General features: G+C 39.3%; 2 protein-coding genes across 2 annotated transcripts; one reads left to right on the top strand and one right to left on the bottom strand.

The window, feature by feature from the left end:
• Positions 1 to 1,399: 1,399 nt before the first annotated feature.
• On the top strand, positions 1,400 to 11,720 carry chmp2ba (charged multivesicular body protein 2Ba). Its single transcript, XM_078261621.1, has 6 exons — positions 1,400 to 1,600; positions 4,577 to 4,668; positions 7,341 to 7,535; positions 8,535 to 8,637; positions 8,945 to 9,051; positions 9,949 to 11,720. Exons 1-6 carry the CDS (start codon positions 1,567 to 1,569, stop codon positions 10,060 to 10,062), a joined length of 645 nt encoding a protein of 214 aa, XP_078117747.1. The 5' UTR covers positions 1,400 to 1,566; the 3' UTR covers positions 10,063 to 11,720.
• A 2,386-nt stretch (positions 11,721 to 14,106) lies between these two features.
• pou1f1 (POU class 1 homeobox 1) lies at positions 14,107 to 25,755 on the bottom strand. Its single transcript, XM_078262804.1, has 7 exons — positions 25,620 to 25,755; positions 22,080 to 22,229; positions 21,710 to 21,808; positions 15,169 to 15,432; positions 14,836 to 15,000; positions 14,445 to 14,505; positions 14,107 to 14,347 (listed from the first exon to the last, which is right to left on the bottom strand). The coding sequence occupies exons 1-7, from the start codon at positions 25,753 to 25,755 to the stop codon at positions 14,107 to 14,109; spliced, it is 1,116 nt and encodes a 371-aa protein (XP_078118930.1).
• Positions 25,756 to 27,364: the final 1,609 nt, after the last annotated feature.

Genomic DNA, 27,364 nt, shown 5'->3' with positions numbered 1-27,364 from the left:
ACAAAGTATGGCTTATTAGTAGGGTTGAGTACCGAAACCCGGTTCCACTGTGGAACCGGTTCCTATGCAACCGGTAGGAATCGGACCGGATTAGAACGCAAATTTCGGTTCCTCATTTCGGTTCCACTTAATGTCTCGACTGAAATATTTTCCCTCTGGAGCTCCGAAACGGACGTCAATTTTTTTTAACTTTCTCTGTAGTCTACCGTTAGCTAGCTACCGTAAATGTAGGCTACTTTTAAAATGCCATATTTTCCTTGGGAAAGTACTTTAAAACGTTAATATATTGTTAAATTTAAATAATTTTCAATTTAAAAAAACTCTATAAAAGAGCTTTTCTTTGATATAATTTTTCAGTTTTTCAAGAATCGGTTTACGAATCAGAATCGTTTTAAAAGTACCGGTTCGGCATCGGAATCGTAAAAATCCGAAACGATACCCAACCCTACTTATTAGGGCTTTTTACTGTAACATAATGTGCCGCCAGTTAGATGTAGTTATCAATTGTTTTTAATCTGCAAATATTTTCTTATTATGGAAGTGTTCCTGCAAGAAGAGAGGGATGTCTAGCAGGTCAGACTGGGCTTTCCATCGACTTCAGATGCCTGCACAGTGTTGACATACTAATATTAATGTCAGCCACATTAAGCAACATTAATATTTACCAGTGTCTTATACCGAGAAGGGAATAAAAGCAGATTCAAAGCGATCTGCTTTGCCCACTGTCTTCTGACGATTCATAACTTATCTCATAATACGGATCTCTTAATTACGAGATCTTTTCTGATAATTACGAAATCTTTTCTTGTAATTATGAGATAGGAACTCATAATTATGAGATACGGTGTCTATTTATTATTGTGAATGCAATGCGCTGCCATACTATATGCTTTCGTTGAAAAGTATTTTTAATTGTCAGTTTTATTGTCAGTTCCTTGCCTTTATGCTGCCTTCAGTTACCGCATGGAATATTGCTTACTCTTTGTTTAATGGACATGAATAAACAGGACGCATAGACTAATTTTATTAACTTTTATTTTATTAAACTTTTTTTTTGTCATTTAGACAGCGGTCACTCTTCTATGACAGTAGGACTACCATTGTCTACCTTTTCCTGTTCCACCCCTGTACGTGGATACATAGATCTCTGGGTCCAATCAAATACGTTGGCATTCGGGTGACATTCTTCTGTAGTCCAGACATTCATAGGATTTACAATCCAAATGAACATACACGGGTGACACCACCGAGTTGACATTTTTTGTTGTTGTATTAATTGGCATCGTTTTGACGAGTGAGACACACTTTTCTGATCATGATGGGGCATTTTACGAGGTACAATTGAAGGCAGCATAAGAGTCCTGCCGTGACGTCATGTGTGGAGCAGTTGAGTCAGTCAGATGAGGGAGGAGGAACTCCGACAACAGAAAGTCAACCAGGAAACCGAAGCTTCTGAACTGACCCACCGCCTTGGTGTGACGGCCAAACGGCGGTATTAACGATAGGGATCACAGTATAACAGTACAGGATTTGCCTTTGATATTTAAGGTGATACAAAGCAGCGACATGGCTTCTCTTTTCAAGAAGAAGACTGTGGATGGTAAGTTTGCTCTGTGTGAAAAGCTAGCTAACTTGTTTGTAGCCCGGCTGTACAGACTGCTGTGTTGTTCCCATCTTATATTAGCTATCCCCAGGTAACGCTAACTTGTATAACCTGTTCTAGGTCTAGCTAGTTGAGTCACCAGTCACACTGCTGACTAAAGTCTGAAACCAGCGTTGAAGCGCCGCAAAACTTAATGTAGTTTAGGTTTATTAACATGCTATTTGTAACATAGCTACATGACTAGGTTCATGTCACAGTGTAACTGGGAAAACAATACGTGGTGTTACTAGTTCGTTTAGGTTAGTTTCAACTTATTGATCTAGCTAATCGTTAGCTATCTGTTAACGTTTGGTCCATATAGGAAGGAGGTGTCTGTATTGCTAACGTTACACAGCTAAGGTTAGGGTTAAGTAATTAGTTTCCAAGTCGAAACCGTAAACATAAAACCCCAATTATCATAAAATGTGTGTCAAAACGTTGAATATGTAATGTCAAATAGATATTAGCAGATATAACATTTGTTTCAACCTTATATAGTTATATTCTATCATTGGTATTTATTTTTTCAAAATAATGCTAGGGCTACTCCACCTCAGTTCCATCTCTCACATTGTTTGTCTCGAGAAGCTAACATAGCCTACATTACTGTCCATTTGTGACACAGACTCTAAGTAACTGCCTTGCTGTGCTGTGATAAAATAGCTACACAATTGTATCACAAACAGCGAGATACAGTAAATCTAATGTCAAGGAAAGGCTGTTTAAATAGGATATTATAATGATGCCGTCTTTATAGTCGGATGTGGTCATTTTAAACTGTAATATACAGTGATGTAAAAATTGTCAAAAGCCTTTCAATCTGAATATTTCAGGATTTGTCTCCAGGCTAGGTAATTAGCCTTACAAGGTCAAAATGAAAAACCAGCCTCTCTTTTATCAAATTTAATGAATCAATTATTCTATTTCAAATACTGATTATATTGACTCCAAGGCCTGGACTTCCAAATGGAAAGCAGATTAAAGTTCAACTCCTCTGTATCCCAAACATACTTGTGTGGAGAATTCCATAAAAATATCAAAGAATATTACCTGCATGTTTAAAAATAGGCTCTGTTGGTTAAGGCAAATCTTTTCACAGCACCGCCTACCTACTCCTCCCATCATTGTCATTCCAGTTTCACCCATACCGACCGTCTTTATACTGTACTTACTGTGCCGTGTTACCTCTACTCCACGCCAGTCTGTTGTCGGGGCTTCCCAGCTGTGACATTTCGCAGTCTTCATCTCATATTCTTGAATTTCTCTCATCTCTTGCTCTCTGTCCAGAGTTTTTTCGTTGTTGCCCTGGGTAGGGTGGCTGTAGTGGTTTCTGGATATTTGGCAAATGGAGGTGGGGGGGGGGGGGGTTTAGATCACACATATTTGTAGGACGATATCCCTCCCACTTTGAGACGTTGGCGGCACGTCACCTTATACGTATACATGCGCCATTTCCACAAGTGGTCCAATGCACTGACGTGTCTTGACCAAGTTCATGATTGCTGAACTTTTTTTTTTTTTTTAGAAAGAATGAGCATTTTTCGCCAGTGGTTCACATTTTCTTTTTATGTCATAAAGCAACTTATGAATATGGCGCTAAATCAATTGTTTAGAAATGTATTGTTCAGTTCTTTATTATTTTTTTTAACTAATATGTCTAAACTCCCAATGTCTTCCCAGAGAACCTTTTTTATTGTTTTTGTAATTCTGTGCTCATCTATTGACATCTATTTGTCCTAGAAGAGGGATTCTTCCCTTTTTTGCTCTTTCTAAAGTTTCTCTTTATTTTGGGAGTTTATTTATCCTGAATCTTTACTTTATTTAATGCTTGGAAGGTTCATCGTGGATTTAAAATGTCTAAAAATATATTGTATGTGTATTGAGCTGTATATTTCAGCATTCAAAAACACCACAGAATTTAGACTGAATCTGGTTTAGGTTATAAAGCTGTAGTTTGTAAACTGTATATGTTTTCTGTAGTGAGTGCCAAGTCTACAATAACGTGTTAACTGAAAGCGTCACAACTGCAGCTCAATTTGTTTTCCTCCTGAAGGTGTGTATGTGACACTGTTTCCTGGGGTTGTTCCTCACTCAGCATGGATGAATGTATGACTTCAGTGTCATACATTATCTCACATGATGCCACTTTGTGCGGGTGGTTCAGAGCTGACTCAATATTGGTGTGAGCTGTCCAAGCAATTCCGAACTTGGCAGTGTCAGTATGCATTCTCAACGTGCTGCTTGTTACCCCGAAGGTATTCGCGTGCGTCTGGGCGCATACTCAAACATGCTTACCATTAAGCCACTAAATAGATGCTTTAGATTTCCTTTCGGTGCAGCTTACCCAGACCCTGCCCTTTCTAACTGCATTGCACAAAAACACAGTGAAGTCCATATTAAAAAGATAAGCATCTTAACAGACTTTTCAGTTCTTGTTTTTTCACCCATACTGCACTGAGAATAAAAATGATGAAATGATAGAGGGCGGTCCTAAACTAAATAGAAGATGAACAACGATTTTCTGTTCAGCTTCTGATGATGTCGGTCATGAGTGAGTGATGGCAGATTTCGAGACTGGGGTGATCTTACCACCACTACACATAGCTCTATTATTATTGTTGTTATTATTATTATTATTATTATTATTATTATATATTTTTTTTTTGGGATGGTCACCACAGGGCAGACTTTTGAGTAGCCAAGTGTTTTAGCTTGACTTTCCTATTGAAATACAACTGATGGGAAATCATACATATTTGATAAGCATAAAAGTAATGTGTGTAATCACATGAATTCCGGGATAATGTATTTGCATTTTGGTATCTGAAAAAGGGTGTTCAAAATGTTTAAAAATTGTAGCTTTTACAAAGTAAGAACTTTCTCTCTCTCTCTCTCTCTCTCTCTCTCTCTCTCTCTCTCTCTCCCCCCCCAAAGACATAATCAAGGAACAGTCTAAGGATCTGCGTGGCACTCAGAGGCAGATCACCAGGGACAGAGCAGCGCTGGAGAAGCAAGAGAAACAAATGGTGGGAACACACACACGCACACGCACACACACGCACACAAAAATCTGGGGACCAAAAGTATCCCTACGCAAGGCATTTTCCATAGATTTCTACATATTGCATCAATGCTTTATTAAGACCCCACTGCTCTCCCAACACATAGCTATCTGGAATTGAGCCTGATTGGCTAATGGGTCTAAATGAATAGATTGGAATGAGCTGGTGTGTGGTGGCTTTGCTTTAGGCAAGTTTCTCTCTCTCTCTAAAGCTATATTAACAGACACACATAACATTTCCCCTCTCTGAGAGATGAAAGAAGCCGGCTGTGTCCTCTCCCCTGTGTTGTATTAAGTAAATATCATACAGGACATAATTACCTCCCTGGGGGGACCAGATTTTTATTTCTCATTAATGCTTTCTGCTAATTAGTCTAGTTTTTTTTTTTTTTTTTTTTTTTTACATTTTGAATAAAAGATACTTTTGCTAAAAAAATGGAAATGACCTATATTAACAGGTTTGCACAATCATCACTGTTCTTTGACCCCCCTCCCCCCACAGTGCATGCTACAAATGTGAGTGTAAGCACTTAAAAGTATATTTTAAGTCAAGTTGTTCATTTCCCATGTAGTTTTATAGAACTAACACATTTTAGGTAAATTCTAGACCCTGCATGCAAAAAAAAACACATCAAGTTGGATTAAATTGGGCTTCCTGAAACAAAAATACATAAAAAACATATGTAAAAATTCCATGATAGTTGGATTGAAGCTGCTGTTAGCAACACATTCTGTTGTTCAGAACAGTGATGGAAGAAGTATTCAGACCTATTACTTAAGTAAAAGTACTAAAACCACACTGTAAAAATACTCTGTACTCTGTTACAACAAGTCAAAGTCCTGCATTGAAAATGTTACTTAAGTAAAAATATGTAAGTATCATCAGGAAAATGTACTTAAAGTATTACAAGAAAAAGTACTCAATGCAGAAAAATCCTCACATTTTAGAAACTGGAAACGATCGAAACCGTTCTGTCAGTCAACTAAGTGTTTAATCGGCTAATCATTTCAGCTGGACTTGTAGGCCTATATCTTGTTGGGTAGTTTCATTTTTATAATAAAACATTTTATAAACTACATGTTTTGTGTGCAAAAACCTTACTTTGTAAACTAACTAGTAACTAAAGCTGTCAGATTAATGTGGTGGAGTAAAAAGTACAGTATTTGCCTCTGAAATGTAGCGAAGTAGAAAGTGGCATGAAAAGAAAAGACTAAAGTAAAGTACAAGTACCTCGAATTTGTACGTAACTACAGTACTTGAGTAAATGTACATAGTTACATTCCACCACTGCTGAACAATCTTTGTCTCTTGTTTAAACTTAAAGATTCCCAGTTTCTATCAGGCAAAGTCTAACAGCCTCACATCTGTGTGCTGCATTCTTCTATGAGAGCACTTTCCATCCATCAGATCACCCCTTCACCCCCTCCCTCGCTTTCTGACAGGGCACTAAATAAGACATTAGAAGCTTCACATCAGAAGAAGTCCCACTGCTCTCATTTGTATCTTTTCCCCGTTAAAGCATTCATAGTTTTTCAGATGATAGTGCAGTTGACATTATTATTGTCACTGTGAGCCTTTTTTTTTCTACATGACATTAATTGTATTTTTTTTCTGCTCACAAAAGTTTGTGTGTGTGTGTGTCAAGAAATAAACAACACGTGCTGCTGCTGTTGTACTGTATCAGTGCTGAGAGGCCTGGCTAGCCTACTGTAACCTGCAGCTCCACTCATGTCTCTTGGGAGGCTCACAAACACTCATGCCCTCACACAGGATCCCTGTGGCCATCACTGTATTATTCTGATGTTTACCAAGGCTAAAAGAATGTATTTGCTGCCAGTATGAACAACTGGTCCAGATTACTTTATTTACTGTGTCTATATTTGCAAACACATTGGTCTCTCGGGAGCATTGCAGATATATTTCAGTTTGTTTATCAATGCGTAGTGTGCGTATGCATGCACAAGGTTGGGTGTGCGTATTATACAGTAAAAGGAAATCATTTTAGCACTTTGCAGCGAATAATAGTCCTAAAATGTTCCTTCAAAACTGGCATCGGTGTGGATTGCTCGTTCAGAACTTTTGGGTGAGTTGCAGTTGACAAGGCTGCTGATTATTCCGTCCTGAATCTCTTAAGATCGTAATGTGGCTTTGGACATGGTTCAGCATGTCGTATTGCTGAAACAGATGGAATATTGGTGCTGCTCACTGACACTATAAAGTTTACAAAACATTACTTTGAAGAGAAACGCATCTGTTGTGTATGGTAGCGGCTTCGCTACGGCTAATCTGCAATATGGGCAGCCTTAAACTCTCTATTTTTCTTAATTTATATGCTTTTACACAGGAACATTATCTCTAAATTCAATACGTATTGTCACTGTTAGGCAGATGCATTACTTACCCATTAAACCAGGAGACACTAGGGCTCTCAGTAACGCCAATGGATTTGTTCCAGATATTTACAATATACTTAAATTAGAATTGACTTTTTCTGTCATACAGTACCATTCTGTAATATGGAACATGGACTCCATTCTTACAATTGTCCTTAATTTTTTGTGTACAGTGTACTTGCACTAATTTGCAAAAAATTAGCATACTGAAATTGACACACTATTCTCGTCTGCCCCCTTCAGGAGGCTGAAATCAAGAAAATGGCTAAGAGTGGCAACAAGGAGGCATGTAAGATTCTGGCCAAGCAGTTGGTCCAGCTGAGGAAGCAGAAGAACCGCACATACGCCGTCAGCTCTAAGGTTACCTCCATGTCTACGCAGACAAAAGTCATGAACTCCCAAATGAAGATGGCCGGCGCCATGTCTGCAACAGCCAAGGTAAGATCCTGGACCCTGTCCGTCAGGTCAACTGGTCTGAGGGCAGGTTTTAAAATATTGAAATGGCCTTTCAGACACTTGATACCCATTACATTCAAATGACTGTTTTCGAGAAGTTAGGTGCGTTTCTGTTTTGCATGTTAACTAGTTTCAGTGTTTAGTCATATCAATATTTTAGTGTTGTAATTAAAGCATTAATGTGGGATGTGTTCATGTTCAAAGCCAAGTCTGCTGGCGTCGTTGCTAATGAAGTGTGAAAGGTGGTAATTGGCCAGGAGCGACGTACTATACAGAGTCAGACTTTGCAAACATACACAGGTCAAATATAATTAGGCCTCAGATTAATGGAGTGTGATGAGGTGGGTGTGTGGCCGTTTCAAAAAGAAAGAATGTGTTAATTGTTTTATGTCAGACGTACACAAAGTTTGTTAATACACAGAATTTCCTTGGGGAAAAAGTTGCAGCGTCCATTCAAATTACTCAATGAATAGTGCAGCCCTTTCCTCTCACACAGCTATGGGTTAGCATGGTTTGAAGCGGTATGTCAACGCCAGTGAAGTGGAGACAGGGATATATCTAATGTGTTGTGTCAGGCTCAGCCGGAAAAGTAAGCCACGTTTGTGCTGATCTTTCACAGGAAGGAAGGAGATGCATAATTTAGAATCAGTGTTTTTTTAGTACTTCTATTATCCTGACTTGATAACGAATTCAGAGGGAGTCTTCTAAAGCCCTATTTCAACCAAACTAATATTTCCTTGAGGCACATGCTGATTTATAATAGGTGCATAAATCATCTTGAATTTGCTCCTTGGGAAACTGCCTTGTCTGTAATATGAACGGTGATTTACCTTAGGTTCTCTAAATGACGACCACATTTTTGCTTATTTGCTACATCCCTTCACTGCCATTTTGTTTCTTTTCTCAAGAGCAGCTCTTACACAATTCTGCTTAAAACCTCAGGATGAATTCTCAAATCTTTTATTTTAATCGTGTGTACAGACAATGCAAGCAGTGAATAAAAAAATGGATCCACAGAAGACACTGAAGACAATGCAGGACTTCCAGAAGGAGAACATGAAGATGGGCATGACCGAGGACATGAGTAAGAACTTATAAAACCCACATGCACACACAAAGAGCTCTGGTATTTATAGGCTTGCCTACACCAGATTGTTAGGATATATGTGACCGGTGTACGGAGTGATGGGTGTTGCAATCCGCGCTTTGACGAGGGAAAGAGAAATGTATGATTGTTTTCAACACGCCATCATCCACACATGCATACATTTACTACTTTGATTTTTAGCTATCTCACTCTAAAGTCCAAACTGTGACTGGAAATCAATGTGTTAGACTGAATTGACCCGTCTGTCTTTATCTCCTCCCTCCCTGTCTCACTGTCTGTCCAGTCAATGACACTTTGGATGAGATCTTTGATGGATCTGACGATGAAGAGGAATCGCAGGACATTGTCAACCAGGTTCTGGATGAGATCGGCATTGAGATCTCAGGAAAGGTGAGAAATTCAAAAGAGAGAGAGATAGAGAAACTACCACTGACCTTATATATCCTACATACCTTAACTTTACTCACTCTGACATCTCTGTATGTATAGGTACTGAGCATGTGTGTGTATTTCAGGCCTGTGTGTAATGTGTATAATAATAATAATAACAACAACAACAACAACAACAGATTGAAAACATTGTAATTTCCCTTGCAGGATTAATAAAGTATAAATTATTATTATTATTAGTATTATTTATACTACCTTCTGTTTGTAAAACACTTTGCCTATGGGCATTGGCTTTTTAAATATATATATTTTTTAATCTAAGTGTTACCACTATTCAGGATTGAAATGAGAAAATGTAAAAGCACATTTTACTCCTGTGAATCATCCCCCAGCAACATGAACTGAACATTAAGCGTTCCACATGGCTTTTACTCGACTGTTAAACTGTATTCCAGTTGCCACATGGTGGGGCTAGCCTTCAGCTCTTCTATCTCTTATGTACTGTAGTCTGTGGAGCTGCCAGGCTGGCCACCTGCTGCATGTCTGGCTCCCCCTGGGGGCTTCATGAGTTATTACCTCTCATAATACAATGTTAAAAACCCACAAATTGTTCCATAAACAAGCCCACAGCTGGAGAGAACAAACAGGCAAGATGCATAAAAACCTGCAAAACCTGTTTTTGAATTTAGGAGGGGTAATTATTTCCTGCTCAATCACAATAAAAGACAGAGAATTCCCTGAATGAGCTCATATTGTGCACTTCCTTGGAAAGCAGCAGTTGGCTGCTATCCACAGCAGCATCATCTTACAAGTACCAGGCTTTGTGATTTTTGTGTGTCTTAAATTTGAATTGAGTTTGCCTGCTAATGGGATTTTTCTGCCCATGTGTTTTTCCAGATGGTGAGAGCTCCAGCTGCAGGAAAGAGCCTCCCCAGCGCCGCCTCATCCAAACAGGCCACCATCTCCGACGACGAGATCGAGAGACAGCTCCGAGCTCTGGGAGTGGACTAATTGTCTTCTCTGTATTAATGTTCACATTATAAACCATGTGCAACATTAATACGAATTGATACGGACTCTTTTAGACACATTGGTTTTTGTTAGTGTTGAAATGCTACAGGTGTAACAACTGGTGCGCGCACACACACACACACACACACACACACACACACACACACACACATTAAGACATTCAAAGGCATGCAGGCAGACATGTATATTAACGCGCACATACACTTTTTTTCGGCAGGTTGCCTTACAGATCATTAGGGGCAGAACGTCTGATCTATTTATGCGAAAATAATATTTATTATGAAACTGGAGTGGCCACAGCCTGAAGGTGGACCAATAATAGATGTTTGACCTTAAGAGCTCTTAACCACGTACGCTGTTGTTCCCCACCCATCTCTGTCTTCATAAGGGCTACAGTATATGAGACCATGGGACTGGCTTTTACCCGTCTGATGTTTTGGTAGATCAGCTTTTACGTGGCTGAAGATCTTTCTCCAGCAAGTTTTAATGAGGAAAAACATGGTAATTAAAAAGAGTTTAGGGGTTGTGGGTAACCAGATGGAAATCGATACTTCCTACTCACACCATTTACGCGATTCACTTCCTCTGAGGCAAACTATCCTCTACTCCATGTGGATGTTCTTCATTGTGATGTGGGTCAAATATGCTGTTGTGTCCGAAATGGGACACTTTACCATGCAAGTGAAAGGGAGAAAAAGCCTCAACAACTGATCAGTCTACACACAAATGGCAACAGTGGTCAACTAGCTAATGAATTATCATGTTTTTAAAATCCTTAGGTACGCTACCATAGTTACTGGAGGTGATGTAACTCAGACAAACATATGCATGTGAAATGTATAAGTGACTAGGGTGAGGCCTTTACTTCATCATAATGCATGAGATGGTGAGATGGATTGATCATTTAATTTGCACCTCGGAAGATGTGATGCTGTACAGTTTGTGTGAGAAAACGTAATCAAACACAAACTAGGACTAACGTAAGACTGGCGTATTGAAGAGATTTGAATCGATTGTTTGATGCTACTGAGTAATCAGTTCTTTTTACGATTCTCGGTTGATCTGATTGTGTATCTTAAATTGGACATGGGGTTTACAGTGATTGTAGGATGGCACTGGTCCTGCAGTCCCTCCTCTCTTTCAGCTGCTGTGCAGTTACTGTCATATGTTGTTTTAAGCTGCCTCGCTCACAAAAATACACACACACACACACACACACACACACACACACTACAGCAACAAAATGATGGAAGTGTTTGCTAAAATTACACTGTGATCAAAGAGATGTTTCTCTTCAGAGCTGAAGCTGGCTCTTCTATACAGTCATAAATGAGTGACAGGGATATATTAAGTCTTTGTTTTTCTCCCTCTGACCTTTTGTTCCCACATTGATTCCCATTGCCAAAAGAAATTGAAAATGTTTTCATTCTTGCATGCGTCTGACGTGCGATACACAATTCATTGGCTTTTTGTAAATCATTCTTTCCTCTACCTTTTTAACAGTCTATAGTTAGTGGAAACAAACACATTTCCACACTTTTTAAAAGGCGTATATATACTCTTTATTTGTTTGGTCATTGTAAAGTGACTCTGTAAAGGGTTTATGGCTTTTGTAATGAATAAAATTTCTTCAGGTACATGTTGATGAACCTCTGTTATGTTTTTCTCTTTACAGGATTAACTACAAATGATTTAGGCTATATCGCTACAGACCATTTTCAAATTCCATTTCTTTTTTTCTTTTTTGTTATACAGATGTATTTTCATCACCATGCCAGCCATGTTATTGGCTCCAATTTATTGTAACAGTTCTGCCAAGTTCTTGCAACTTGATCCAGTTCCATCACAACGAGCATCAATCTGCAAAGCATCCTAATACATTTTCATATCATACAGAGTATGTAAATAGATGCAATCAAATAAATAGGAAACACCAGCATGGCCACTGCAAAAGCATTAGCTGTGATGTAAAGTGTGTGTGTGATTTGTACTAAGTATGTAAGTGAGTAATTAACTGATGCAGATTGAAAAATAAAAGTTATATTGCTACAAGGTTCTCTTAATACATAAAAAGTAAAGTACCAAGAGTCCATTGTAAATTTAAGAGCTGTATCTTTAAGAGCAGTAGCCTTATAGCATCTGTGAGACCAGCACTAAGAAGTTTCTTTGTAGTTTCATCCCATTCGTCATATCGTCCCTGTAACTTTCCACCGTAGCACCTCAGAAATGTGTTGGCAGCCAATGACCCTGCTGCGTTTATTTCCCCTGACAGCACTCCAGGGAGACAGCTGTACATGAATCATGGTGGAAACTGCTTGTTCCTGAATTAAGATGTCTCCCAGCTTTATTTATGAATCCCAAGTGACACACCTGTGAATTGTACAGTTCATGCTGTACATATAACCTGACTCTCTCTCCTAATGTATGTATTCATAGGGTCATAAGATGACTTGTAAGATTTGTAAGAATGAGAGATGGTACGTGTGGCACGGTGGGAAAACACAGTTCTCCTTTGTCAGAAATTAATTAAACTGATTTACCTTTCATTGCCTGGGAATGGAAAGACAATAGCTCAGTACAAGTATAGTTTTTTGTAATAACCAGCTATGTATTTGGCATATTTACTGGATATTTTCAATCAAATGGAATGAAGGCATTTCATATCTACAATACATTCTTATAGCATATCATTTTCTGCACTATTAAAAACGTGGCAGTCTACTTTCCATCGCTTCCACGCACCAATTAATGGTATCTGATGTCTGAACATAAAGGTCTGACAGGGAAGTTGTGTTTACTTGTTTCTTCACTTTAATAAGACGTTTCACATCAATCATCCCAACCAGGTCAGAGTCGTGACTGGCTGATGTTCTTCTTTGTATGACACTTTGTCAAGGCAGCGACAGCAAAAGCATAACATCAACAAATATGAAAGATTAAATCGTTCTTACAACAGGGAAACAGCAGACCTCAGATCCATTTCCTGACAAAAATGTCAGGAAGTTTCACATATCCCTGAATTCAAACCATGAATCAAAGGTTGCACTGAGCAAAGTAGATCAACATAATAATAATAATAATAATAATAATATATAAATAAATAGGATGTTGTGAAACTTTAAATATATTACTTTTTTTGAGCATGGCTATATTCATTTAAATAAAACAAACATTTTTCATAAGACAGTTAATTAATGAGAGAGCATCAGCTCTAATCACAAATACACAAACAACTACAACACAAAAAGTCCTGCAGTTAAATGCAGACAAATGTAAAACATTTCATCGACAAGTTTCCCTTCTCTCTTAAAAAAAAGGAATGAAAGTGGAGCCAACATCTGTTTTTAGAAAGGCACAGGGCTGATCTAAACGAGTGCTCACCTGCACTCTGGTGCTGATAGATTATATTTGGTTTGTGTAACTAATATACTTTCAGCATGCATATAGCAAACAAGGCACAGTGAAGATCTAAATGTCAGATCATGGTCGCTGCAGCGTCAAACCAGCAGATCATACGTGGTTAATGAAAGCCTTTTATCTTCACAGTATCAACTTCAACAACAACAACAAAAAAACTGGCTTACTGAGCTGCTATTTGGCATTCACATACTTTTTTGTATAGTGGATTTTTCTGGGACGTGGAGATTAAAATACTGTAAAGACATATTTCTGGGAAAATGGCATTAAGAAAATGGCAGCACATTGCAATAAGGGATGTGCCCTTAGATCAAAACATTTGTCACTTTGGAGTCAAGTTACAAACTGACAATGACGCATGTTTTCTTAGAGTTGGAGTGTTCTCAGTTGTTTTTTTGTCAGGCTGACCTTCACAGGATATAAATTATCATGTCATTGTTATAGCAATGAAATAGTTTCAAGTGCGTCAGCAGCTGCTTAATGCAGTGTGAGGGCAGTTTTTATTATTGGGTGTTCCCTGATTTTGAAATAACCCATTTTCACTGGCTGTGGTCACGAAGGAGGCTCCATCAGACTCGAGGTGAGCGACACTAGATGAATCTTCAACTATGTCATTGGTCTTTGTGTTTTACTCATCTGTACGATGCAGTGTGGGCTGAGTTTACTCAAACAGGAGCTGAGGTTGAGGCTGGTTTTGACCCGTTTCTCTCTTTGGCGTCTGTTGCAGAACCAGACTCTGACCACCTCCTTCTCCAAATGGAGGCCTTTAGCTATCCGGGCTATTTCCTGGGAGGATGGCTTACTCTTTTCCACAAAGCTGTGCTCCAGAGCCTCCTTAGCTCCCAAGCTGCAGTGGGGAATAAGGGAAAGGAGAGGAGAAGATGAATTATACGACACTAAAACATCATTGTATGTATTGCATCTTTGCTCCTCATAGTTAATACCTGATAGTTGTTCTCCTTTTCCTCTTCCGCTCATTCATTCCTGTTTTATCATTGTACAATGCTGCAGGAAGGAAAACAAATATGCTGTTACTGTTGTTACAGAGAAGAGAAAATCACTCTGCTCACAGCTCACAGGTGTATGCATCATGTAGATATTGGTTATTGGTTATTTTTTTAAAGGCTAAAGGTTGGGAACCACTGTCCTAGACAATGTACAAGCCAGTGTTAGATCTTCATAATCATGCAAGGTGTCATGTCTATAATACAATGCATATCATTTTCTTACCAGCACATCCTATCACACTGACTCAAAAGCGCACTTACAACTTTGATACACATTTTAGCTCATAGAGTAGACATCACAGTAAAGATTATACGAACGGTGACTCACCACCAGCCAGCTCAGCTTCATCAAGCCATTTAGCCAGGATGGCCTTGAGTTTGCAGGCGTTCTTAAAGCTCAACTGTAGATTTTCAAAGCGGCAGATTGTGGTCTGGCTGAACTCTGAGCCGTGCACTGCAGCAAGAGCCTCGCCTACATTAGTCTGTGTGTAGCCTAGAGGTCACAATGAAACAGAAATACTTCATAGAATAACCACGAGCAGAGAAGCAGCAAGGCGAGCACAAACACACAACAGAAACATTTGTGGTAATGTCTCTAATTGGTGCAGTTAGTGGATAGTGGGGTCATTTTCATCAACATCATGTTAGTGATAATACTCACCAAGTTTGATCCTCCGTATTTTGAAGTCATTGGCAAACATCTCCAGCTCTCGTATCTGCGGGGAGTCCATGGCAGGGACATCTTCTGGGTCCCGCATGCTCTTCCTCTGGCCGTCAGTTTTCATCTCTCCAATACTCGGGCCCCCAGGGGCCTCATCAGTGGAGAGTAGGGCCGGGGGCAGTGAGGAGAAACCATGACTTAGTGCACACGAACCACTACTTAGACCATGGTCTGGAAACTTGTACAAGCAAGAAGTAAGAGACCCTAGAGAGAGAGGGAGAGGTAGACCCTCAGACTGTCAGAGGGATGCCGAAAGCAGCATGGCTCCTATTCCCACCTGTATCCTGACAGCATTTATTTCCACAGCACAAAAAAGCTAATATTTTTTGTATTGTCAGAATTTTACAATAATAGGCAAAATATATTTTTTTCAATAAATGTGACAATTTCAACCCTGTCCTGAAACTAAGGGGTATGCCTATTGAGATCTTTTTCCCCATATTTTTTTAAATGAGAAAACCACTTACAAAAACCTAATGTAGACAACATAGCACACACCTGAGGCAGCTCCATTCACTGATAAAGACTTCATTCAGTAATCAAAATATTTGAATTATTTTCCCTGTCCCTTAACATAATATATTCCAGGTATTCTACTCTTTTACCTGTAATTTAACATTAATATTTACCCATTCACATTTTTTTGCAGGTATTATCTCTGGCTTTAGTGTTCAGTGCCACACAACTCTGAGTTCACTTCTTTGTTTTAAAAGGTCTCTATTCAGTAGAAAAACGAATAAAAAAACACATTGCACAACCTTTTCAAACAGGTTTGTCATACATTTAACACGGCACTATAACCCTAATATTAACATTCAAGATTAGGCTGCATTATTTCTACAAGTGGTTGTTAATATTTATTGGTTAGCTGCAGTGGAGCTTGTGGCTGCCAATTTCTGGTTTCTTCCTGTTGTTAGTATTAATGGCAGATTACTGCCAGAGTAACAGATGGGTGGATGACTAATTGTAATTTGGAATATGATGCTTCTCAGTGCATCAACTGCATTGATTAATTTTACTACTGTAGGAACAGACAATAGGCAATACAATCATAGGCAATTGTGATTACAGTTTTTCTTGATTGCTTTGACACAGCAGTCAACTCAAACTCCACATTTTTCAAAACAGTTAACACACAGGCCGAAACAGTGGCACTCATGGTCAAAATGACACATATTGTTTGCAAAAGGCTCTAACCGTGCCAAAACATGTAAAATATGCAACAAAAGAAAATGTTGCCTTCAAACAACACAACTTGCAAACAAGTGTATGAGCTCTTCCAATCAACCATTACACAGTGGACACCAAAATACTAAATACAGCACTCAGTGTGAATCAGTGCACCATTGCTTGTCATTGTAGCCTATTACTGTACGTAGCTTTCATGCCAGGGACATTTGTTGTCATATTTGCTTTCTTGCAAAGAATTGGATCCAGAATCAGAAATGCTTTGATGCAAATTTTATTGATTCCATTGATCCTTATTTTGAAACTGTGGCTGAAAACTGAAATACTGTAAATATTACACAAAATACATGTAAACCAAAATAAATCTATTTAGTATAAGAAATTAAGAAAATAAAAATAAAATCTATTACAGTAAAGTATAAACATCTATTACTGTAGAGTATAAGAAATAGCCACTATTGATACTCAGTCTCTTCTGTCTTAGACCTCTTCCATCCATGTTGGCAAAGAGCAACACAGACGCTGCACCTTTAAGGCCTGCAGACTGATTGCTAATTGAAGATTTGTGTGAAGGCGTGTCAAACAGGTGCTTCAGTGATTTCATACTGATGTAGGTAGTTTCTAATAGTTCGGAACAGATGGTTTCTGTTTGGTTACCATAGCTAAAGTAATGGCGTTTGGACTGCTTGAATGACATCCGTGTTAACTGTTCTGCAAAAGGGTGGGGGAAAATGTGTCAATCCAATGAGAAAGGGTTAACACATTTGCAAGAGGTGTCTTCTGCTCTGCTGAGACAGTGATGATGAAAACTGAGTGGATCCCAGTTTCTTTAAGCAGGTCAAAGCAATCAAGAAAAACTTGAAATGTTTGGCTTCAATCCAATCTGAACTATCCCAAGTTGCTGAAACTGTACCCACAATGAGGCAACACTCCCCTCTTGTGTCAGGGGGATTGTAGTGCAGCGCTAACCCTGTCGTATGGCTGCAGCCTGGAGCGTGCCATCCCGTCTCATGCCATCCCGTCTCATGCCGAGGCGTGTCCAACGGGAAGTTCAGCGGGCCAAAATACGAAATCGCGAATTATTTTCCAGATGGAGTCACGGTTAAGTTCGTGACCACGTTTGCAATCAAGGAGGGTCAGTGTATGTTTTGGTCAGTGTATGTTTTGGTCAGTGTATGTTTTGGTCATTCAATTCGATACATTTCTTTATTCCCCTCTCTCCCTGCCTTCCTCTGACTCTCTGTCTCTACCCGCAGCAGACAGCTTCGCCCGAAGAGAGTCAAGCCAGCTGAGGAAATAGACTTTCAGTTCACGGTTGTAACGTTACTGTTACATTAACGTTACCGTACAGCGCCAAAGTCTGATCCCAGCAAACTTTCTGTTGTTGTCGTTAAGCTTGCTGATCTGGTAGAAAGTCACCGGCGGTTCGGGATCAGATCATGGGGATCAGATCTCCGGTGCTGGGTCTAATGTTATAATGTTCGCTGCAGCTAGCTAGCAGCTAGCCACCAGCCCTATGACCTGGGTCCCCGGTTCGCTCTATGTTCGCTCCCCGGTGCTGACTGACTCTGGTCCGTCTGCAGAGCTGGCGTTACCCACTCTAGCTAATCTGCCGCGCTCGTGTTTTATTCATATTTTCTTTTCTTTGCAGAATATGAAAGAAAAATGCATTTTTTAATTTCTGTTTTCTAGTGATTTAATTTTTTGTTATATCAAATAGGAAATGAAAATCGAAGCATGTTTAAAATGTTCACATTCCCTTTTGACAAGGAAAAGGAAAAAATGCCTTGTATTTCAATTTTAAATTTTGTATTTTAAAACGAAAATCAAATAGCCATTCTTTTTTTTATTTTTTTTTTAATATCTGTTAATGAAATGAAAATCGTATGACCAAAACAGACACTGACCGGATTTCCTGAGGATGGATAACAAGGATCTGCACACACAAGAATACAAAAATAAACATGTTACACTCTTTCCAATACTACTTTTTATTTGTATAGTCTTTATTGTTTTCACACTTCACTGGGACATTGCTGCAAATACAATTGCTTATCAGCAAGGCGAGAGGGCATGAGACGGGAGGCTCCAGGTTGCAGCCATAGAATGAATTTTTTTGTTTGCCTATAATCTGCATTTATTTTATAGACAGACCTATATTTTTAAGTATTTTATTCATTTGTATGATTGCCGTTACTGTTTAGTTAAAAAAAAACAAATATATCAAGTATTGTATTCATTAGCATGATAGTCTGCATTTATCTTACTGTTTAGTTAAAAAACACCTAATATATTTTAAAGTATTTCATTCATTAGCATGATAGTCGACGCAAGCTTTTACTTTGAAAAGTAGAAGCTCGGGGAAGCTTTTACTTTGAAAAGTAAGAGAGATATTTTTTTAAGTATTTTAAAGTATTTTATTCAAGACGCAAGCTTTTATTTTGAAAAGTAGAAGCTCGGGGACGGCACCAGGCGGGATGGCATGAGACGGGATGGCATGACATGGGACGCTCATATGGTGACCATATGCTGTCAGTTTATCATGTACACCTGGCTGAACTATAATGTTCAGTTTTGAACTTTATGAAGGCTGTAGTTTGTGTTGTTGTATTGTAGCTGACCTATTATTGAGTTTGTATAGTGCCATACAGTTTGTAATATTTTGTATTTTGTTGAGATAACAACGTTGCCATAAAAGCTTCATCTGAAACTCGGACTGCTAAACCAACAGCAGTGTTTGAGTCATTTTGGAGTCTCTCTAGAGGAATACACTGGCAGGAAATATTAAATGCACTAACAGCCCCCAAACCCCATTTACAAAATGTTTATGTTTCCAAAAGTGGAGTGTCATTGACCTGCTAAATTGTTCGGCTCTATACACCAGCTGGAGAGCAACGTGGCAGATTTTTCACTAAAACTGTATCCATCAGTGATTTTCTCTTTCAGGGAGAGGTTGGACTCACACTTTTATAATCTCTCGGAGGTAATATCTAGAGACAGTTGCCTATATAGTTCTTAAAGCCTTTTCCATAGAGCTTAATTGTCAGATGTCAGACTGGACAGCAAGCCCCATAAAAACACATGTGGGCTCAGTGGGCTTGTAACAGCACCTCATAAGCCTTTGCCCTGAACCCTCCAGCAGCTATACATGTGCACCATCCTAAGAGTGTGGCAGCACCAGCAGCTTCATGCTGAGCAAAGTTAGGAAGCAAACCAACTGGCAAGCACACTAACTCCATAGTGTTGTCATTAATACATGTTTTTGCCCACCGAACAAGCTGAAAACACAGCATTGACCTTTTTCTATCAGCCTATAAAGAAGTCTTAGCAAACAGTTGCCCAGTTACACGTCCAGCAGATAGGGAGCATTTGTTTGGGTTCGTGTTTTGGTGATGAATGTAAGTCCATATTAAACTTTAGTTTTAGCTCTGTTTTGGTCTTCACCAACAACTGATGAAAATATCTGACTGGCTCTTTAGCTAGGAAATGTGTGTGCTATTTTGTGCTGGACAGGAAGCGTACAGTGGGTTTAACAGTTGCCTGCTGAAAACAAGGTGGATGAGATAAAGGACGCTAAAAAGCTCCATCTAGCTGAGGGGAACTCCAGAGTTGATAGCTCCCTGTGGGTTCATAAAGTGACACCTTTCACATTACACTTAGTCATTTGAGCCGTTATGAAGAAATAGATTAGTGCAGCTTTAAAAATGACAAATTAAAGGGTCAGTTTCTTCTGTGACCTTGTCTCATCCAGTTCCCATAATTACAGAGTTTTGTGTAATGCTATTAACTCTGTTTCTGCCCTTTCCTGTCAAATATCCTTCTGCTGAGTGCTGTTGTTGACCACTGTGGACCATATAATTTTATTGGACCCTTTACAGGAGTGGATCGATGTCACCGGGTCTATACTCCAGTGGTTAAAATCCTATAAATCTTGTCTGTTAAAAGACAAGCAGCAATCTAATTTCCTCTGGAAATGTTAATTGTTCTGTGCCAGCAGGATTACATTTTACCTCATATTCTTTTTGGTCAATATTATCACCCACTTGGTTATATCAAACACAATTGTACTATAGATTTTCTTTAACCAAGACATTCATCTGATTTTATCTACTCCAGATGTTGGAAGGATATTTATGTCTTTCTAGTATGTGTACAGTAATAATTACTACTTTAAAGTGATTTCAGAGAAGAAGGGACAATGCTGTTATCATAATTTTACTTGCATATTTATGTCTTTTGAAAGGCAAAATCCAAACTGGTGCATTGCTGTTATATTATATTTGTCCTGAGAAATTATGATTTGGTGCAAAATGTGAAGGTCTGAGTTAAAGCCCCTGCAATTCTTTAAAATAAATAAGCAACAATCAAAGTTAGTGCATGCATCCTTTGTCCCTGTTTGTTGTGATTTGATCAGATTTGATTGACAGCAGCCTGGCAACATGAGCATCACATCACATTTCCATTCCTGATTGGTGCTTAGAGGTATGTGACATACCCAGAACAGCCAAGACAAAAACAGAAACACAGAAATCTCACTTCCAAATATCCCAAACTGTTTTAACTTTGCCAGAAAATGTTAAAAGTGAAATTTAGGACCACATCGCTCATAGTAAGAAGCGAATTGAGAACCTATGTTTTCAGGGACTTAACCATTCAGTACAACCTAGTTAGGTTGGCAGTATCAATAATTGGTCTGGCATGTTACCTTTAATATGAAATATTAGAAAGCCTATAATATCAATATACAGTCATGTGAAAAAATTAGGACACCCATGCTAAAGTTGACTAAAAAGAGGAATAAAAAAATCTTCTTTTGGAAATTGATCTTAATGCCTTAATTAAAAAAATGAGGAAAAATCCAACCTTTAAGGACACCAATTTTGTTTGTGAATGAATAATGTATCGTAAATAAATAAATGTTATTCCTTAAAATACAGGGGGCATAAGTGAGTACACCCCTATGTTAAATTCCCATAGAGGCAGGCAGATCTTTATTTTTAAAGGCCAGTTATTTCATGGATACAGGATACTATGCATCCTGATAAAGTTCCCTTGGCCTTTGGAATTAAAATAGCCCCACATCATCACATACCATTCACCATACCTAGAGATTGGCATAGTTTTATTTCAGTTAGCCTAATAGCTGGTTTGATTTGCATTGAGAGATGATTTTATGGAAAGTACCCCATGCCAATCTCTAGGATTGACAAAGTGCTCAATGTACTGTATTTAACTGCAGGGCAGGAGTGGGAATGAGAGTGTGTGTGTGTGCATGCGTGCGTGTGATTGTTACCTTGCAATGGGTTTGCACTGCCTACCATGTTGGGGTGAGGGACACCACATGTCTGCAGGATACGAGTCTGAGAAATACTGGCAGATAGCATCTCTTGAGCTACAGAGAGAGAGAGAGAGAGAGCGAGAGAATCCTTTATTTTTGTCTGCACAATAATCATCATTCTCATCGAAATCATAATCGTTGTCAGCATAGTTCTTATCAATAAAGACATCACCCATCCACCCTCATCATTACCGCACCATTATAGCACCATTTGCTTGATAAATAAACTAATAAAGACTTATTTGACTATCAGAATTTTCAATGATTAATTGTCTTTTGACTGACTATTGCAATAGTTGTCACAAATACCATCACCACCACTCACCTGCCATCATGCCGTAGGTGGCCTGCTGGTTGCTGTAGTGACAGGGGGTGACTGGGTAATGTAGGCCGGATGGGGCGTTGCCGAAGGAGGATGTGGACAGATGCATATGGGAGCGCTTGGTGGGCTGACCCAGGGACAGTCCAGATGATACTGATGGAGACAAATGTGGTTACAATCTGACCGGAGAACAAAAGATTAGTGCGTTTACTCGGATCTGATCTGAGTACAGGTCAGCTTTAAATACAGTTCAGACTAGCTAAGACTAATTTGACTAATATGGGGTTTTTGAAAGCGATTATATTACATTTTGAAATTGAAACAGCTGCTATGTGTTGGCATAAGATGCAATAATATATTTACATTGGATTTGAGTGTGGAAGTGGGTTCTTAAAGGTGGAAGTGTCTCTGAACATTAACACCATGGACATGTAGGTTATACATACAAAAACCTTCCAATGAAAGCCCATTAAAGATAATCTTTTACTTATCTGTTCAAAAATACAATGTAAATCATTTTGGCTAGCTTAGTTTGCTCATGAAGAAAGTTCCATCACATCACGCAGAAAGAGAGAGAAAGATGATAATGACTGCTAATATTTCAGGCCAATATCACCACGTTACTCTGTTCTGTCTGCTAGTGCAGGTGGAACAGAGAGAGAGATGTGAGTACAGTCTGAGTTGAACACATTTACACTGGAGAGAAATAACAGCTACCGTCGATTTGGATGCTGGTACAGCTTTAAACTGCTCTGTAAATCCAGTCAAACGTGACAGATATCTTACAAAACCTTCTTAAAAAAGTGGTTTGAAATGAACATATGAAGTGTAATAGCAAGCCAAACAAAATGCTTCTAAAACCACAGATTCATCTTTAAAACCTTTGCTTTTGTGGATGCTCTTCTCTGCTAAGTGTATTTAAATATAGTTGAATATTGCTCTGGCCATGCCCTCTGCTAATTTCATAATTATTCATGTATTCATCTTTTTTATGCAGCTTAATATTCACTTTAAGCACTAATGTGCTGGGATGCACTCTTAAGTTGGTACAGTACCACCAACACATTTATGTAGAGACTGTTGCTGTGTTTTCTGTGTTATGTTTGATGATCTAACAAAGGCTTATGAGGTCTTAAAATAAAAAGACTGTGCCACTGTTTAGGGCTGGGCGATAAAATGATCTTGAAACTGGATTGCGATAAAATTCCCGTTGATAACGATGATAAGCTTTGGACATATTTACCTGATAAAACAACTGACAGAGTCTGTTCTACCATTTCTGCTTGGATGTCGGGCACGCCCACTTCCAAATGTGGGCATTTGTCTGAGTTGCTGGTGTTCAAAGTCAAAGTGTGTTCCCCCGTTAAATAGTTTTTTCTCCCTGAAGACATTGTTAATAAAAAGGGTTACACAACGTCAGTTGTGTGGAAATGGTTCGGATTTCACAAAAATGACAATGAGATTAAGCCGGTCTGCGAAAATATGTCGGTGGTTGGTGCCAAGCAGGACACCTAAACAGGTACCAATGACCACACCGAGGGTATTCAAAAAAGAACAAAAATATAACCAGCGCTATTTCTTATTGCATATTGAAAGACACTTGATTACACATGCACTTGTTTACTTAGTTTGGTTTTGTGCTACTTCAACAAACATTTGAGATGCTTTTTTGGCAGGAGTTGTATTTACATTTAATATGTTGCTTTTAAGTAGTTTTAGGTTATTTATAAAATCAAAAGAAATGAAGCCAAAACTGACAATTCAGTTTTCACTTGTTTATTTTGCATACACAAAAAAGGCAAACTTAAAGGTGCTCTAAGCGATGTTGGGTGATGTCACTTCTTGTTGACGTTTTTTTGAATGAATGAATGAATTTATTGGTCGTAACCAAAGGGTAGGGCCAGAAGCTTCAGCTTATATAAGGCCCCCCCCCTTGTCAAATTACATTAACGTTCGAATTATTGTCAAACAAAACAGAGGCTAGCTTGCCCCTCCCTCCTCCTCATCCCGTCCCCTCCCCCTCCATTCTGTGCACTAACCCCCCAACCCCCACCCCCAAATCCTTCTTGTCAGTTATTGGCTGGAACACTGGTTTGTTGTACGGTGGTGCGGGTTGGCGCAGTCTGTTTTTGTTGCCATTTGTGGAGCCTGGGCTGTCTACAGAGACCGCGTTTTGTTTACAGTGTGTTCAGGGGACAGGCAGCTAGCAGATAGTGAGGAGATGTTTGCTGTATGTGACAAAAAATGTTGTAGCCTACAAAACACGTGACATCGCTTAGAGCACCTTTAATTGTGAGATGACTGTAAAGACGGCTACTCTTAGTTTTCTTTTGCCAGTAGAGGGCGCTACTGCTCTGGTGACCAGTGGGACATCTCATAATGTGAATGTGTAATGTGTCATCAACAAAAACATTGTGCTGAATACTGTAATGGCATGTTTTTTATTATTTATTTTATATGCTAATAAACTATTCTAAAGTGTAATGAAACCTCTGGTTTCTTCAGGCTAAAGGATAAATGACGATCAAAATGGGAAAATATATCGTGATCACATTTTTTGCCATATTGCCCAGCCCTACCACTGTTGACACCACTACTAATTGCCAATTCTACTTCTTTAATTTATACAAATTGTTCCTGTTATTCCATTATTTGGGTGACCACTTCACATTTCGTTCATAGACTCATTGGGAAGACAGAAAACAAACATAGGCCAGCAAAATTCCACAAGTACACAGTACTGTTTCAGCAGAGAAATCTATTTGCAGGATATGTTTAACCTGTTGCTATATTAATGTATTGTATGACTTATGTTCTGCTTTATCTAATCAAATCTATTCTATGCTGTAACAATCAGCAGGCACTTAAACCCCCAGTAAGTTTTCTCCGCAATGCTCGATCGTAAAAAAGACCTTGGGGAGTTTGCCATACTGATAACGTATCCTCAAAGCAATTATCCACTGAGGAGAGACAGCTGGGCCAAACCAGCTGATTAGAACATTTACATAATTTGAGTTGGCTTTGAATAAATGTATTTTTCAATCCGATTCATCCTCCCCATTCCCTAAAAACACAACTGTGTGTGTGTGTGTGTGTGTGTGTGTGTGTGTGTGTGTGTGTGTGTGTGTGTGGGGGGTCTATAGGAGAAACTTATAGCCCTACACGAGACATCACTCACCTGCAGCACCCATGGGACTTCCTATATAGTCAATAGTGTAGTCACTATGAACACGAGCACTACCACTTTGTCATAGCACGAAACGACACAATGCCAACACCCTCTCTTCCTCACGAGGCTGAAGTGGAAGATTGAAGTAGTTGTTAGAGGTCTGACTTCCTGCAGCTGGGATTTAACATCACGACAAAACTATGTAGGTCATGGTCCATATCATTTAACCCTTATGAACTCCCATTTTCTTTTTACGGTACTTTGCTTTAAAGCCTTATTTTTGACAAATTAAGCAAAGGTAAAGCACACAAGAGGAGAATTATACAAAGAAAAAAATATATATTTAACATTACAGGACAGAAGACCCACTTTACCTGCAGACACCATGCTGTGAGCATGGGAGCTGGCTGGCAGGCAGTCACCGGGTGAGGCGTGGTGCATGAGGATTGGCAAGGGTGAATCGCCTAAAAGTGGGTTGAAGGAGTCGGTGCTGAATGCCTGGCATGCCATTCTTCTCTGGCCTCTCTCGAATGGTCCCAGTGGTACACTTAAGTTTGACGTGATCCCTTAACTGGTTTCCGTTCTTTGCTTTGCCCTCTCTTGCTTTAATTGGTCTTGCCTCCCATCAGTGCTTTCCTTGTCCTATGTCTTTTTGTCGTCCTCTTGAAATCTCTTCCCTTCCCTTCCTTTCTTGTGTCTTGTTATGTCTTGTCTTATCTCGTCTTGCCTTTTGTCTTTGTCTCGTATTCTTGGCCTCCTCTTGTTCTGCCGTGTCTTTTTCTAGCCGTGTCTTGTCTTCGGTCACTTCTTCTGTCGTCTTCCTTGCTTGTTCTTTTCTCCCTAATTCAGCCAAGCACAGTTCTCCCTTCAGTCACTTGGGAATTTGCAGGTAGAAAACTGTCAACAGTTACCTTTTTCTCTCTAAGAGACATAGATGTCAGCACTTCAGCCAGAACTCAAAGATGAATAGTGATGAGTTTCCGGTTCAAGTTACTATCACTGATGTATCTGCTCAAAGGTGTTTCTCAACTATCGAGCTTTCTCTCACTAAGGCCTCTGCAATGCATGTCCCTGTCGCTTTTTCTCTATTACAGATGCAGGTAAGCCAGTGTCTGTCATGCCCTCAGCATTTTGCCGCCCCTGTCTACTGCAGGTATTTATATCCCACCCACCTACAACTAACCACCCCTCTCTCGAGGCCCCCTATTTCCTATCGAGCTACTCACCCCCCCACCTACCAATCCCATGTCAGTGCTGTTATTACTTGTGTTTGTCGTTCTCCTCATCCCGTTTCCAAATCCAGGATTAGGGTACAGAGCGGCTGAGAAACCAGATCCTCTCCTCTCCCTTTCTCCCCCTCTCGCTATCTCTCTGTCCCTCTCCCTGATTGCAGGGTTGTGTTGTAGATGCAATGGGAAAGTAAAGTTAACCTTTAGAGTGCTCATTAAAATAACAACGACTTAGTTTAGTTGTATGTGACAATACAGGAGCGATTATGGTGTGGCATGGAGCATTGCCTGGATGGTCTCAAATCAATTGCTTTGTTTTGCGTGTGTGTACCCTCAAGTACGCTAAACACAACTTGAAAAAAACTAAACTTGTTTTACCACAGACATTTAATTGCCTCGCAGGGGCCTTTAGGTGTAAACCTGGAGCATTATCTCAGAGTGAGCGGAAGAAAAGGTTAGTATTGTTTCCATATGGTGTCCATATTGTGTTGTATATAGAGCGCTCCAGGTAAAGACAACAGGTCTCATCTGGGAGGATAAAGGTTAATCTGAAGAGTGTGGCCACCATGTGCACTCTGTTTTGTCTGTTTGTGTTTGTCCTGGGCTCTGCTTCACTATTGTTGATGTAGGTGGGCAGCAGGTGGAAAATAGCTTGTGGGTGGCCGGCACGATTCAACTTGCTTAAGCAGGCAGTGTAAATTTGGACTGGATGCGCTCAGTCCTTTTGACAATGTCTCTCCTCAAAACAGATTTTAAACAAAACATTTTTCAGTTTGGTTGCTGAGTTGATTCATTTACTCAATTGTTAACATGGTAATTATGTTTAAAAAAAGGGGGGACACATTCCCATATTGAAATAATCATAAAAGACATGTATGTTAATTGTGGCT

The sequence above is a fragment of the Sander vitreus genome, chromosome 11 (assembly GCF_031162955.1).
Source record: "Sander vitreus isolate 19-12246 chromosome 11, sanVit1, whole genome shotgun sequence".
Classification (NCBI taxonomy): Eukaryota; Metazoa; Chordata; class Actinopteri; order Perciformes; family Percidae; genus Sander; species Sander vitreus.
This window is presented reverse-complemented; position numbering and strand designations above follow the sequence as displayed.

Coding starts and splice junctions, on each gene's coding strand:
- chmp2ba (XM_078261621.1), top strand. CDS start 1,567: ATGGCTTCTCTTTTCAAGAAGAAGACTGTGGATG. Junction 1,601..4,576: donor CAAGAAGAAGACTGTGGATG/GTAAGTTTGCTC, acceptor CCCCCCCCAAAG/ACATAATCAAGGAACAGTCT. Junction 4,669..7,340: donor AGAAGCAAGAGAAACAAATG/GTGGGAACACAC, acceptor TGCCCCCTTCAG/GAGGCTGAAATCAAGAAAAT.
- pou1f1 (XM_078262804.1), bottom strand. CDS start 25,755: ATGGCATGCCAGGCATTCAGCACCGACTCCTTCAACCCACTTTTAGGC. Junction 21,809..22,079: donor CACCTACGGCATGATGGCAG/GTGAGTGGTGGT, acceptor CTCTCTCTGTAG/CTCAAGAGATGCTATCTGCC. Junction 14,506..14,835: donor TGAAGCTGAGCTGGCTGGTG/GTGAGTCACCGT, acceptor TCCTTCCTGCAG/CATTGTACAATGATAAAACA.